General features: G+C 43.1%; 1 protein-coding gene across 8 annotated transcripts in view; it reads right to left on the reverse strand.

The window, feature by feature from the left end:
* Nucleotides 1-16,473, reverse strand: part of CADPS (calcium dependent secretion activator) — a 448,325-nt gene that overhangs the window by 293,770 nt on the left and 138,082 nt on the right. For all 8 annotated transcript variants that reach the window (XM_044300692.1, XM_044300700.1, XM_044300697.1 and 5 more), the window contains exon 3: nt 13,807-14,139. In XM_044300692.1, the coding sequence (XP_044156627.1) occupies nt 13,807-14,139 (333 nt within the window). The remainder of the gene's footprint in view (nt 1-13,806; nt 14,140-16,473) is intronic.

A 16,473-nucleotide genomic window follows, 5' to 3' on the forward strand; every position in this document is an offset into this window, starting at 1 on the left:
ATGGACATATACACTGCCTGTCCCCAAAAAAAGTTGCCACCTGGATTTAACTAAGCAAATAGTTATGAGCCTCCTATTGGATAATTACTGCATGGGCGATTATCTTTCAGCTGGCAACAAGTTATTTAACCCCAACTGGTGCAATGAGTTGCTTCTCATTTCTTAAACAACCATGTTGAAAGACACATCTCGTGGTCGTGGAAAAGATGTTAGTCTGTTTGAGAAGGGTCAAATCATTGGCATGCATCAAGCAGAGAAAACATCTAAGGAGATTGCAGAAACTACTAAAATTGGGTTAAGAACTGTCCAACCCATTATTACAAACTGGAAGGATAGTGGGGACCCATCGTATTAAAGGAAGAAATGTGGCGGGAAAAAAATCCTGAATGATCGTGATCGCTTAAACGTTTAGTGAAATCAAATCGAAGAAAAACAACAGTAGAACTCAGGGCTATGTTTAATAGTGAAAGTAAGAGCATTTCCACACACACAATACGAAGGGAACTCAAGACAGCTGTGTAACCGTAAGAAAGCCACTAATCAGTGAGGCAAACCAGAAAAAAAAGGCTTCAATTTGCTAGGGAGCATAAAGATTGGACTCTGGAGCAATGGAAGGTCGTGTGGTCTGATGAGTCCAGATTTACCCTGTTCCAGAGTGATGGGCGCATCAGGGTAAGAAGAGAGGCAGATGAAGTGATGCACCCAACATGCCTAGTGCCTATGGAACAAGCCTGTGGGGGCAGTGCTATGATCTGGGGTTGCTGCAGTGGGTCAGGTCTAGGTTCAGCAACAGTATGTGCTCCAAGATTGAGGTCAGCTGACTACCTGAACATACTGAATGACCAGGTTATTCCATCAATGGATTTTTCTTCCCTGATGGCACGGGCATATTCCAAGATGACAATGCCAGGATTCATCGGGCTCAAATTGTGAAAGAGTGGTTCAGGGAGCATGAGACATCATTTTCAGTGAATGCATGCTATAATCAAAGCTAAAGGCGGTCCAACGAAATATTAGAGTCTGTGACCTTTTTTTTTTTTGGGTGGCGACTTTTTTTGGGGACAGGCAGTGTATATTGTCCCCATTGAAACACCTTTAAAAAGGTCCTAATTGGACCAAAATGTCCGATATCTTTTATAAATGGCTTATATACTTCAACCTGGATGTGCTTAATAAATATTAAGATCAAATTGCAAAGACCGTTTGGGGTGTATGAATTTTCTTTTTACTATTGGGGACTGGCGAGTCCTCTAAAGGCACCCAACATGAAAGGACACGTATTTGCAGCCAACCAAACGACACATTGCAAACCAACCTAATATCTGCTCTGCCTTCAATGTCAGAGGCAAACTTAAGCCCTGATGCAAAATCTGGTAGTAACCATCTCTTCACATAGGAAAAAGGACTTTTTGGTCCTTATTTTTCAGAGCTGCTATATTACATGCCTAGAAATTTCTATGTGCCATAAGAGTCCCATGTCCACCATCCTCCTCCTCGGTGTCCTGTGTCTGGCTGTAAGACAACTGGTTGGAGCAGGAGCCCCCATCCCCCCCTGCTGTTGCCTATATGCAGTAGAATAAAAAGAAAGTCTCACCCAGCCTTGACCAGTTGACCAATCTCCAGATGAATATTGGACAGATAAGCAGGAGATTAGCCCAGTGTCCTCTCCAGGATTTCTACAAGATTTAGTTAAAAAAAATACAGAAGACACTGAAGACTGACCAACAATGGGGATACTTTTATTTCCTGTTTATTCTAGTGTTCCTTTAAGTATTGTATTGGAATTTGTATCGCCCTCCTACTGATATAGATTTTACACTGCCCTTTATATGGCATGAAAGAAGTCCCAGAAAGAAGAATCCATGTGGCTCTGGAACACAATTATACATAATTATGTCTATTAAGCTTTATTTGCTACAATTTAGACAGCCCCTTTAAATCGTTGTGATAGCTATTTTTGTTTACTGAAGGTTTAGATCTGCTGTTAAGTAGCTGTTTAAGGAACCTTTCCATCCCTCTCTCTAAAGCACAGTGACAGGAACATATTTCTTTTAAACCACTGAACAAAGACAGATGAGCAAATGTTTTGGAAAATTTTAAGTTGCTAAAAATATCAGTTGCTTGCAGCTGGTGTATTGGCTCGTGAAAATTGCTCTGGAAAAAAAGAAAAAAGTTTCTTATATTCTGAAAGTTTTTTAAGCGAATCTCCACCATTTTATTACTTGAAAGGAAATCTGACATCAGTTGTGACCATGCTAAATTGCTGAGAGCTTTAGGAACTGGGCTGGAGCTTTTATTCTTAGGAGAAGTAAGAATATGAACTTTTATTCTGCTAGATTCTCCGATTCCACGCCTTAAGTGGCCTAGAGTCGGGCGCTTCACTGTGAAGTGTCCCTTGCATTTAGCTGTTTCACAGCCCCAGCTCTACTCTCAGTGATAGCTGTAGCATCCAACCAAGAGACCGCTACAGCCGTCTCTCAGAGCACAGGGTAGTGAATGCAGTGAACCCAGCTCTGGGCTTAAAAGTTTTTGGATATATCATATTGACACATTACAGATTTTGATCAGTGGGGTCCAAAAACTGGGACCCCCACTGATGGCTAAAACATGAAGTGCTCTGTCTCCTCACTACTGAAGGTTGTGCACAAAGTAACATTGGGGGTCAATAAGGCTCCATACTATGGAGCCATAGGCACTAGGGATGAGCGAATCCATTCGAAGTCGATCCGCATACAAATTCGTTCAGGAGCTGGAGCTCCGTACAGTATTCGAATGTATTGGCTCCGATGAGCCGAAGTTATTACTTCATGAAGTCTCGCGAGACTTCGCATAATAACTTCATAAATCAATTTTTACAGTAAAAAAACATTTCCCGAACTCTGGTTCGGTTCCAAGTGATGACAAAGTTATTTTTGTAAAATTTGGCGAATCAGCCGAATCGAACTTTTCATAAATTCGCTCATCTATAAATAAAGTGTGTGCAATATATTACCTAAAGGCACAGTACTAAAGAAATAGGCACACAACAAATGAGAAATGAGAAAGCCAAGGTTATTGACAAGGTCAATCTCATAGTGTAGGATGAAAGAAAGTTCTAATCTCAGAGCCTTTATGATGGTCAGCATGATATATGTTACATTCAGGAGTCTAAATGGAGTCTTGAAGAATAAAGACCATAATTAAGAATTTATCGAGAAAGCAAAAACAAAATGCATCTTCACTGAAGACCAGAATCTGGCGGACAAAGCAGCTTACAGCTGGGCTCATTTTCATGAGCAACGGGAGGATTCGTTCTTCCTACACCAAAAGTTAAATCCAAGCCCAATAGAAGGAACCATGATAGCTTACATTTGGTCTGCTGGAGGATATTTTGGAGTAAAAGCAAAGCAAAAATTGGACATCTCAAATAGTAAGAGCTGAAATCCACATGTTCCTATAGTATAAGGGGACTTTCACACTAGCAGTTTTCTTTTCCGGCATTGAGTTCCGTTCTAGGGGCTCAATACTGGAAAAGAACTGATCAGTTTTATCCCCATGCATTCTGAATGGAGAGCAATCCGTTCAGGATGCATCAGGATGTCTTCAGTTCAGTCTTTTTGACTTTTCAGGACGGAGATAATACCGCAGCATGCTGCTGTTTTATCTCCGTCCAAAATTCCGGAACACTTGCAGGAATGCCGGATCTGGCATTATATTACATTGAAATGTATTAGTGCAGGATCCGGCATTAAAAATACCACACAATGCGGGATCCGTCCTTCCGGTCTGCGCATGGCGCAGACCTTTAAAAATGTGAAAAAAAATAGAAACAAATACGGACAAATGGACAGACGGATTTATTATTGCAATGCATTTGTGAGACAGTTCCGGATCCGTCTACAAATGCTGTCTCTTTGCATGCAGATTGCCTGATCCGGCAGGCAGTTTTGGTGACGGAACTGCTTGCCGGGTCACTCTTCCGCAAGTGTGAAAGTAGCCTAAGTAATGACTTTGAGTAAGGATACATTTACGTTTGTGGTAAGGGTTTCCAATTCTGCTCCATTCAACTGTATTTCGGTTAATGTGTCCACCTACTTGGTAAAAATTTCCAGTTAAACATTTTACACAGTAGGTGCACAGTAACAGCAGATGCAGTAGATGTCTTTAGCAACCTGTCTTAGGGCAGGTTCAAATTGAGCTTTTTTGGAGGAAGATTTGAGGCAGATGTTCCTGCAGGTTTTTCAGCCAAAGCCAACAGTGGATTCGAAAGGCTGTCCAGAGGCAACGACAAGCTGTCCTCTGTCGGGAGATGTATCATCTGTGTCCTCTGTATGCCCCCAGCCACACTCCATTGATGCCCATAAGCTGCTTTGGATGCCACCCTGCTGTGAACACATGTTCCTCCTCCTCATCCTGCAGAACTGTGCCCTGGCGTGACAGTTGTGTACCTGGCCTCTGTTGGTGCAGAATTGGTCCAGAATGACTAGCCTGATAACAATGGAAATGATCCCTCTTCCTCCTCTCCCTCTTGTGCCACATCCTCTGCCATCATCGCCAGAAGTGTTTTTTCAAGGAGACATAAAAGTTGGATAGTAAAGCAGAGGACTGTGATATCGCCACTGGCCATGTTGGTGGACGGCCCGCACTTTCTGCAGCAGCTCTGAAATATCGTGGTAATTTTTAAGGATTCTCTGCACCAAATTCAGCACATGCGCCAGGTAAGGGATGTGCGTCAAACCGGCTAGCCCCAGAGCTGCTACGAGATTTCGCCAGTTATCGCACACCACCAGGCCGGGCTTGAGACTCAGTGGCACCAACCACTCATTGGTCTGTTGTTCGATGCCTGTCCACAGCTCCTGCGCGGTGTGGGGTTTGTCCCCCAAACAGATAAGTTTCAAAACAGCCTGCTGTCGTTTACCCCTGGCTGTGCTGAAGTTGGTGGTGAAGGTGTTACACTGGATGAGGAGGCGGTAGAGGATGAGGAAGCGGAGTAGGAGAAGGAGGCAACGAGAAATGTTATGCAATCCTCGGTGGCGGTAGGACATTCGCCAAACTGCTATCCGCCTCAGGCCCAGCCCCCACTGTATTTACGCAGTGTGCAGTTAGGGAGATATAACGCCCCTGTCCGTGCTTACTGGTCCACGTATTGGTAGTTATGTGGATCTTGCCACAGATGGCGTTGCACAGTGCACACCTGATTTTGTCCGCTCCTAGGTTGCGCAGGGCATGGATGGTTCGCCTAGAAAAGTAGTGGCGGCTTGGAACCACGTACTGTGGGACAGCCACCCCCATAAGGTTTTTAAAAGTCTGTCTCCACCAGATGGAATGACAACATTTCAAAGGCCAGGAACTTTGAAATGCTGGCATTCAGGGCCAGGCATCGCGGGGTACTTCCTCTTTCTCTCAGTGTTTGGGGGATGGACAGCCGAACGCTTCCATGGGACAGTGTGGAGACGCTGGGTGACGGTGGTGGAGGTGGTGGTGTTGCTGCCACATCCTCCGTTGCAGGGTGGCAGGTGCCACTGTCACTCCAGAAGGAGCAGAAGAGGCCGAGACCGCAGCAGAAGAGGGAGCAGGAGGAGCCTGAGATCTTTTGTGGTTTTTCAGGTGTGTACTCCACTGCAGCTCGTGCTTTGCATTTAGATGCCTGATCATGCAGGTGGTGCTCAGGTTTAGAACATTTATGCTTGCTTCAGGCTCTGATTGCACAGCGTGTATTAATTTCCCTGTCATGTATAAAGTGTACGTGTATCTCATACCAAAAGTGGGTCTATGTCACCCCTCGAACTAAGAGACGGATTAACTATTATATTTCTGTGTCAGGGGTACAAAGATGGTGCAAAGCACCCACAAAAAATCGCTATAGGTCGCCCAGAGAATTAACAGCCTTATTTATTATTATATTTCTGTGTCAGGGGTGCAAAGCTGGTGTATTGCATCCACAAAAAAATCACTATAGGTCACCCACAAAACAAATAGCCAGATTCCTAACACTCTCCCTCGCTTCAGCTGCCTGCTTCCTGTCCCTGCACTACTCAGAGCTGATGGGCGGTGCTACACGTGATCCAGCTTGTATAGAGGCTGGGTCACATGATGCACCGGCCAATCACAGCCATGCCATTACTAGGTATGGCTGTGATGGCTTCTAAGTGCCCACAGCTTAAAAGCTTGTTGATTAGATGCCCTGAAGCCTTTCAACAAGCTTTATTAAATGCTCGAACACTGAACTCGAACCCAAACCTTCCGGCAAAGTTCGGGTTCAGGTCCGGATACCCGAACTCGCAAAGTTCGGTACTGGACCCTGAACTTTACAGTTCGGGTTCGCTCAACACTACTTCACAATCATTTTCTCTGATGTGCCCAAGGAACCCCGGTCCAACAGTGAACCCTAGGCCAACCGTTGACTATTATACAAGTAGAGCACCTACTCAGGGGCACTTTTATATCCATAATAATACCATTAACATGCAATTTATCCCTAAATACATTTCTGATCTATTACGTCTGCAACTGCAGTGGTTGTTTTACTTCCTAAGGTCAGGATGGAGAAAGAATCTACACCTGATAGAATAGTTTCGTCCCATAATGACCACCCACTGACTTTTGTCATTGCTGTTTTAGAGGGAGCTGAGCACTTCTGCTCTTACCAATGAACTGTAACTAACATCTCCGGTTCTCACTGCAGTGTTTTGCTTTACAGCCAGGATTGGAGTTAGCCCCAATCCCAAAAATTAACCCTTTGATTGTCACAGTCTGCGACCGTACCATGATCAAAGCAGATTTGCCCATCAGATTGGGTTCTACTGATCTGATCAGAGGCAGGCTAATCCCTCTGCAGTCAGCCTTGGGGACCAAGAAATGAACCAAGGACTGTAAATTCAGTAATCCTGCTCCCCGCTCCTTCTCTTCCAGGCCTGCGATGCTCCGTTGGACTCCCTCAATGTGATCATTCAGTTTGACATTGCCGCAGCCAATCACTGGGCACAGTGGTGACCACAATCTCCTTACATCAAGAAAAATGGTCACATGACAAAAAGGGGATCCGGTCACCGCCATGGCCAGTAATTGGCTACAGCGATGTCAAACTGGATGTTTACATAGAGGGATCCCAGGAGAAGGTGCGGAGAGCCAGATTTGTGTGCATGATATGTTTGCTGCATCTCCTTAATTATATAAGTGTATTATGTGATGTTATCGTAGATTGTCATTTTACAGTATGTTCTTTACATAATGTGTCTGCTCTGGTTCTTTCTACCATTATAAAAATATGCATAATGATCTATGATATTATACAATATTATGATATTCTGATTTATTTTCTTTATATTTGATGTCTTCTTTATTACCACTAAAGGCAAACACCACTGATTGCTGAACGAGCAGCCCAAACAAACGATTCATGTCAACTCATTTCACTTGTTATTACAGAAGCATTTAAATAACCACATAATTTAGTCCCTTGAGTAATATCCTATGCAGAGCCTCCTACACTCCCGTCTGAGGATGATGAACTCATCTTGAAGGTGAAATGCTCTCCCACAATCTCCACATTTGCATAAGACAATAAAAATAAAAAACACATAAAAAAAAAAAGATTACAGAACATTCTCACCCTAAGAAAAACTGCTACAAGAGTTAAAAGTATTATCAGAAAGTATTACTTTACTGAGAGAGTAGTGGATGCATGGAATATCCTTCCTGCAGAAGTGGTAGCTGCAAATACAGTGGAGGAGTTTAAGCATGCATGGGATAGGCATAAGGCCATCCTTCATATAAGATAGGGCCAGGGGCTATCCATAGTATTCAGTATATTGGGCAGACTAGATGGGCCAAATGGTTCCTATCTGCCGACACATTCTATGTTTCTATGAAATGAAAACTTTGAAGGAACCTACTGATGGAGATGTCTCTGGTTATAGCATTCCAATTGAGATCAAGGGTGGCAATAGCCAAAGGCATCCATGACTGCTTTCTATGAGGTTGTCAAATTCTGACCTAGAATGGCATTGTGAGCAAAACTCTACGAGGAGCTTCCACATGTGCTTCAAGCAAGGGCAGAATTACAATGGCAATGTCCGTGGCAGCTACTACAGGGCGTGCAACCATGGACGAACTGACCATTTGGCATTAGGGTAGTGTCCAAGGCCAGCATGGGCCAGATGGCCCATATGTTGTTTCATGGGCAATACAAGAAATTACTAAAACAGACATGTCAAGAGTCTTGACATGTCTGTTTTAGTAATTTCTTGTATTGCCCATGAAACAACATATGGGCCATCTTTTCTTAGACCTCTGAATTGTGGTGTTAATTTATAATTCCTCCTAGAAATCAAGGAACAAATTACCAACTGGGTGCCACCATTCCCCTTGTCAAAGAGGTGTGTCCATTCACAGTCTGGTATTGTAAACTTTGATTGGACAGCATCACATTGTGAGGGACACTCCCCTAACTGGTATCACCCAGTTCTAGCACATATAAGGGTATAACACAGAGAGAACATATGTCAGGAGAGCTGACGGGTCCTCTTTAAAGTGGATTGTAACTCTATTGGGTGTCCATTATCATTATTGCCAAAGGTCCCAAACTCTCTCATTCCACCGCTGCCTGCATCCTATGAAAGCCTTTAATTAAAAAAAATTCAGGATATACAGCAGATATTGATGGCTTGTCCTTCAGATAGATCAATCGTTGAGGGTCCGACATCTAGCACCCCCACCGATCAGCTGTTTCCAAGAAGCCACTGGGTCCGGGAACTATACAGTGTCGCCTAAAAACAAGTACATGCCAAAAACAGGATACATACTAAAGTAAATAAAAAGTGGATCACTTAAAAATAATTAAAAACTACCACAAAAGGACTGGAGAGTTGACAAAAATGTGTAGGAAAAATCTCCACCCACAGCACAGTTTATAATAAAACCAGTGAAAGGTCCATGATTAATTCAAATAAAAATGTCCAAAAAAATTAACATGATCATGAAACATTTTCATAATATAGCAACACATGTGAAAATTAAAGTGTTAGTGCAAATAAATGAACAATAAATACAGTAGATTCAACAGTGTTACGACCTTCAATGGGAGCAAAGCTGCGGTACCCTGGGAAGGCCACTACACAGTGGCTTCCAGCTTCATCTATTGTATAGTTGCCGTCACCGTTGACTGTCCGTAATGGCTGATCAGTGGGGGTATGGAGTGCAGGACCCCCACCAACCTAATATTGATTATCTACTCTGAGGACAGGCCGACAATATCTAAGTAGCGGAAAATCCCTTTAATATTGTAAAATTCAGATCCCCTATTTCTTCCTGGTAAATCTGAAAACAGAACGACTATGGACTATATGGGGTCAAATTGATGGCACCCCCCCCCCCCCCTATAGATGTACAGGGATCATGGTTTAGTTGCATCCCTAATTGCATATCCTGTCGTCAGCTCAGGGGTGATAGGGCAGATAGAAGAAGTTAGGCTACTTTCACACTTGCGTTGGGAAGATCCGGCAGGAAGCTCCGTCGCCGGAACTGCCTGCCGGATCCTGAAATCCGTGTGCAAACGCATAGCATTTGTAGATGGAGCCAGATGCGGATCCATTTAACATATGCATTGAAACACTGGATCCGTCTTTCTGATGTCATCGGGAAAAACGGATCCGGAATTTATAATTTTTTTTGCATTTTTAAAGATCTGCGTTTTGCCGGAACACTTGGCATTAATGCATTTCAATAGAAAATTGCGGCATTCCGGCAAGTGTTCTGGAATTTTGGACGGAGAAAATACTGCAGCATACTGGGCCAAATACCGTAAAAGTGACTGAACTGAAGACATCCTGAAGCATACGGATCGCTCTCCATTCAGAATGCATTAGGATAAAACTGATCAGTTTTTTTCCGGTATTGAGCCCCTAGGACGGAACTCAATACCGGAAAAGAATAACGCTAGTGTGAAAGTACCCATAATCTCTCGTTCTGCAATGGAGCGTAGATCCATGGGGGTTGAGGGGAGTAGGGGGAAGATATTACTACTGCACGGTATGAGTTTCTTCTAATAATATCGCTAACCCTGATCTTGCTCCTCTGTCATCTGGTCCGTAATATGACAAAAGGGGGCCATGAAATAAATAAGGCATGTAAAAAATATCCTTCTTCCTGCGTCTTTATCCATTATTTAGCAGGACACCAGGCCTTGCTATATTTTATTTATATCCCGGTTGAGGCAATAGTGACCTTAATCGGGATTCCAGAACAATAGAGTAAAATTTTAGAATTATCCGACAACCAAGAAAACTGGAATCCGATCTCGTTGGATCAAATTTTTCAATGGAACTTAATACGGAAATATCTGCAGTCTGCGGGGACAATACTGCATCACGGAAGCAAATTAGCAGTTTAAAGACAAATATGGATTCAGAGATGAAAGTCAAAAGAGGTCTTAATGATGCCTGTATCATCCTAAAACCTCGGGGTAATCTCTTCCCTTTTGTTGCGGCTCAGCGCTAACATCTGGAACTGCATTTTCCTCTTTCGTGCAGAAAGCAAACAACGCACCGCGGCCTGGGAGTCTGCTCAGAATATCTGCAAAGAAGTCTGCACGGAAGAAATCTGCATTACGTCCTTAACGGGGGATTTATCCATCAATCATTGACTCCAGAAGATGAAGCTATTGACAGAACCCCTGATTGTAAAGCGCTGCGGAATATGTTGGCGCTATATAAATAAAGAATATTGTTAGTGATGAGCAAAGTATTAAAAAATTCGATTCGGCTGCTTTGCCGATTTTACAAAAAAATTTGCTTAGTTACGAAGTGCATTTCTTTTTAAGTAGTAGGTGCAATGACAGGGAGCGGCGATTGTGCAGCCCCCATCATTATACCGTTTAGATGCCGCATTCATAGCTGATTGCACATCTGACAATTATATTACAGTGTAAAATAAAATAATACAATTATACTTACCTCCATTTGATCGCAAAGATCCTATCTCGTTTGAAAATCTAGTGCGAAATCACACGCAGCCCGTGATGACGTCATCAAAAAGGCCGGTGTGGTGACTTCATACAGTATGTCACCGCTCAATGGATTTCAAGAGAGATCTTCAATCAAGATGGCGGTAGCCAGCTCTTCGTGCTCAAATGGATGGGGTAAGTATATTTTTTTTAAAGTAGTTCCCTAGTATCTCCTAGTAGCTCTCATACTTGCCAACAGTCCTGGATGGACTGCAATGGGGGGGGGTAATGAAGATTTCACAATCAATGGAAGTGGACTTAAAATGTCTCAGGGTCATGGGCGTAACTACCAGAGTAGCAGGCATAAGGTGCAGTTAGTGATAAAATGTATATAAGGTGCCATGGAAAATGGAATACTTCTGTTTGTATTACACTACTTTTTGCATTTTTCTTGTGCTGTGACATCACATGTGCATTATATGTGTATGTCACATCACTGTTTGTATAATGTGTTGCACCATCAGCAAGTAGATTTTCCCCGTACTATGACATCATTGCCTTTATTATCTCCGTACTGTGACATCACTGTGTGTTTTATGCCAATACCGTGACATCAATGTTTTTGTATTGCTGGATCCAAAAACAGCAATTCTGGCATTTTTTCAAAGTTGTTCATCATATGGGATAAATGACATGATAATTATGTAGTGCGGGTAATTACAGATGCAGTGATACCAAATATGTGTTGTGTTTTTTTTTCCATTGAAAAGGTTTTAGGTTTTTTTTTTCAATGGAAAAATTGTATTTTGTAATTTGGACAATTTTTACATTTAATAAAACATTATTTAACAGGCGATCTTTTGTCCTATAATACACTGTACTATTTATGCAATACAGTGTATTATACTCTCAGTGCTATACTGACGGTCACCAGCAGGCTGCACCAGAGAGGCACAGTCTAATGGGGATACACTGCAGGCAGGCCTGGGGCTTTCATTAGACTGCCATGTAATTACAGCTTCTGGGTTCTGGCTCCATTACTCCCTGGCAATCTCTGCAGCGGTGTTTGGCTGCAGTGGCCATGTGGTGCCTGTCAAGAGGATGTTAATGCCGGAGCATCGCGGAGCTGCAGTGATAACCAGGGAGCATGGGTCGATCACTCTCTGAGGTCTTTTTAAGCCTTGGAATCCACAGCATTCCACCTTTACATCAAGCTTAAAATAATCCTATATAACTCACCATATAATATAAAGATTTCCTTGTTTTTCACTCATAACAAGGCTGACTGCTTTCATCATGCATGAGAGTCCATTCCACTTCTAATCTGTCCCTGAGGATACCGTACCCCAAGCTATTTTTGGTATCCTGGGTCTGTCAGTCCCTGACAAGCAGCGAAACTTTGTGCCTAGAGGCACGCTGATGGTGTCCTTACCGAAGGCTAATTGCTGGCCCAGATATCAGTCCAATGGTAGCCCAAAGTTACAGGTCATAAAAACATAATTGGCCACAAGGAATTTTCCATAATATCATATACGGGAACCAACATTTTAATTACACTCTATCTCAAGGCAGCCTGGAAAATTATGTTGAACCTTAAAAAACATGAGTCCCTTTACTTATATTTTTTGATATGTAAAATTAATTGGACCAACTGGAGATAAGTAAGACAGACATAGCTTGAATCTTATGGGCCTCAATGCAAAATCTGTAGCAGGGCCCAAAAACTTCCATATTGCTACATTGCTGTTTGGTGTACCACTGACATCGGGGGCCAGGTATGAACTTTACAAACCTTCTAGCTACACCAATAAGCAGCTCTGGGTTAAAGTGGACTTTGGGGGTCAGGGAATGTAAACCTAGGAGGAAATGGCATGGAATACAGTAAAGAGGGAACCATTGCTCACATAATAATTCTCCGACCACTCCAGCACTTCCGTTTGGTGATTTTCCTGCATGCTGTCCATCATGTGACCACTGCAGCCAATCAATGGCCTCATCGGTAATCGAGGCAAATGCTTAGCTGCAGTGGTCGCATGGTGGTGCACATCACAACTGTAAGAAAATTCACAAAATTGGTAGAGACCTCCCCTTTAGCTTAATTTTTCGAGATCCCGAAAACCCTTTGAAGGTCAGGTTTTAGTGCTATTTTTTGGGGCAAAATGTTTATTGGTTGTCAACGGAAGGGTAGGAAGCTCTCTATACCCACTGGCCCACATATCTGAAGACTGGTGTTTCATACACTAGATTGTTGGAGTTCCCAGTGACCAACCATTGATGGGTTGAACGGTCATATTTCCATATTAAGACGTAACAGGAAGTAGAGAATGGCTGGGGATCTGGGAAGTATCAGAAAAGGGGATAGATGATTATGACCTTCTTTAAAAAAAAATTAAAAATAAATGCACTTAATGGTCAGACAACCCTATGAAATAAAGAACGAAAGGAAGGAAGGATTGAACTACTTGTAAAATAGATCATAGCCTTGGTCACCCATCACTGCTACCCATTAAGATGAAGGCTGTTCACACAACAAAAACAAGTAAATTAAGCCTTCACATTGTGAGCTAAGGAGCTCCTCCGGTACGAATAGTCGGCTATTTTTAACTCTAAGAGCCATTAAACTATTCAATGCAACGTAAAGACGTAGTGTATGAAAATAAGCTGAAGATTTCCCTCCTCAGCACTAATGTACCATGCAGAGACAACACAATGTCATTATTGACAATGACTGTGTACTAAGCAGTTTAGCAGTTTTAGCCTCATTTCCTGCCAGAAATCGAAGACATGCGAGCTCACTGATGGATTCACTGGTTCTGATCTGGCATAAAACATTTAAAAGACCTAACGGGACAAGAGCCATCTCCATTAATCATACAGCTTCTCACCTGGCATGCATTGTAGAGAAGTTGGTGCTCAAACTTCTTAATCCCCAAGATCTGTTGAAACATTTCATACAGTTGTTCTTTGCTGAGAATAAGCTCAGAGGCTGCACTCGCTGTCATCCTGGCTTGCTGCTTGCGGGGATCTTCTTCTCCTCGGTAAATGGCATCGAATTTAGCTATCCAGGAACTCAGAACAGTCTCCTTGCTGAGGCCATCTATCTCGGGAAGACTTCTCACTCTTTTTTCTATGTGCTTTTTGAAGACCTCGCGAGAGTCATTGGCAGAACAGCCTCCACTTTGCACCATTCTGGCCACACGGTCACTTTTTAAGAATACCTAAGATATTCAAACAAAATAAAATAAGTCCCGGAAATAGGTTTTTGTGACTTAATGTACTCTGGTCTATGAAACAATTCAACGCATTAAAAAATTATTATAGTGTGATGAAGAAGAATACGGTGCCCTGATATCAGCATATATTACCTATAGATTTCCATCAAGTAGGATCATGTCAGCCATTTTAATCCCTTTAAGGGAGCACATACCAGCAGGATAAACCCTGGTAAACCAGGCATACTATGTAGTAGGGTTGGCAGAAATAAAGGTCCCACGGCGCAAAGACCAACCACAGGTCACCAGGATTAGGAATCAAAATGATTTATTGCAGCAATAAATCACTTTAATTCCTGATCCTGGTGACCTGTGGTTGGTCTTTGCGCCGTGGGACCTTTATTTCTGCCAATACGCACCTTCTTGGGAATTCCAGGCATCTCCGATAGGAAGACTTTTCATCTGTGGCTGCAGACTACCACCATCTGGGTTCTCAGGACCTATTTTGATGAGAGTTCAATAGAGTTGTGCCTATCTTTAGCACAACCCAACAAGATGAGCCTTGCATTTTATTTTACACTACCCTGTATATGCAGAATTACCCTATGGGGCGCACGTCTGTTTAATTACAGCACGACTCAAGCCTGTCTACTGAACGTGGTAGCGTTGACCCTTTTGATTAAAAAGATGCAGGTCTTGAGAAAATCAATTGCAGCCTTTGTGAAAAATAGGACTTTTAATCTTTATGCAAATAAGGGCTTCAGTGCTCGAAAGGGCATGACCTAGACCAGTGATGGCTAACCTCCGGCACTCCAGATGTGGTGAAACTGCAACTCCCAGCATGCTCTATTCACTTTTATGGAGTTCTGAGAACAGCCAAGCAAGTGTGCAACTTGGGAGTTGTAGTTTTACCACAGCTGGTTACAAGTCTGCTGAGTTTTACCTCAGCAGACTTGTAACTGATCAAACGATAAGAATATATAGGCGGCACTCACCATTCGGTGCAATCTTCCTTTATTTAAACATTTAAATATTGGCGCAGAGGCGCCGTCATGATTACTGGCCTGAAGAAGCGCGAAGGCACGAAACGGCCATTGCCATATATCCTAACACTGCACCGTATGTTTGTCCACCCTGAGCCATTTATGTATTCAGCTTTTATGTATCTAGCTTTGATGTATCTAGCTTCGATGTATTCAGCTCTGGAGGAAATAAATTGCACCGAAAATTGCACCGAATGGTGAGTACCGCCTATATATTCTTATTGTTTTTTCTTGGGAATGCCACAACCCATTTTCACAATTTAATCAGCGGGATCAACCAGGAAGTAGGCCTCATTTAATAGAGTTGATCCTACTGACAGGTGCTCTTTAAGGAGGCATTGTACTTTCAGTAAACTTCTGATATGTCATCGAGATATATCAACATTTTAGATTGGTGGGAGTCTGAGCGCTGAAACGCCCACCGATCTCTAAAATGAGGGGAGAGAAGATCTCACGTAGAGCACTCTTTTTCCTTGCTGCGTGAGATGGGCCCACAGATTTTCTATTGAGTCCGTCTCGCTTCCTGTCCTGCAGTGAGAAGAGAGAACACGCTAAGCAAGGGCTTTATTCAGTGGCATACATAGAGAAGTAAGGACCCCATAGCAAGGATCAAACCAGCCCCCTCACCAGACAGAATGGTTTCTGCCTAAACCCTTTTAAATGACCCTTGGGCCATTTTTCCACTGCTTCATTTGCTAAAAGTTGTTCCTTAACGCTGGGTTCACACCTGAGCGTTCGCTATGGAGCGCTCTGTATGCGCGATTGTACCCGCGTTTGCAATCGCGCATACAGAGACAAGCGAACGCCCATTGTCGCGTGTTCCCGAAAGTCTATGTACGGGAACGCGCGACAAGACGCCCCAAAGAAGCTCATGTACTTCTTGGGGCGTCGGGCGTTTTACAGTGCGATCGTACGCGCTGTAAAACGCCCAGGTGAGAACCATTCCCATAGGGAAGCATTGCTTTCTCCTTGTTGAGCGTTTTAAATGCTCAGGTGTGAACCCAGCCTTAGAGGGTAGAGTCCTGACCAAGTTTTCACCTCCAGTAGAAGAGGAGTTAATCCCAACTAAGACTGGGCCCCCTCTTGCTCTGGGCCCGATAGCAGTCCACTTCGGTCTCAGCATTTCCGAACTCTCATCGATCTAAACTTTTGATATGTTCCTATTAGAGATGAGCGAATCAAAGTTGACAAAGTGGAATTCGATCCGAATTTCCGGAAAAATTTGATTCGCACCGAATCTGAATTTCCTCACGCTTCGTAGTAACGAATCACATTTTTCTCTAAAATGGCTGCTGCA

The sequence above is a fragment of the Bufo gargarizans genome, chromosome 7 (genome assembly GCF_014858855.1).
Source record: "Bufo gargarizans isolate SCDJY-AF-19 chromosome 7, ASM1485885v1, whole genome shotgun sequence".
Lineage (NCBI taxonomy): Eukaryota > Metazoa > Chordata > Amphibia > Anura > Bufonidae > Bufo > Bufo gargarizans.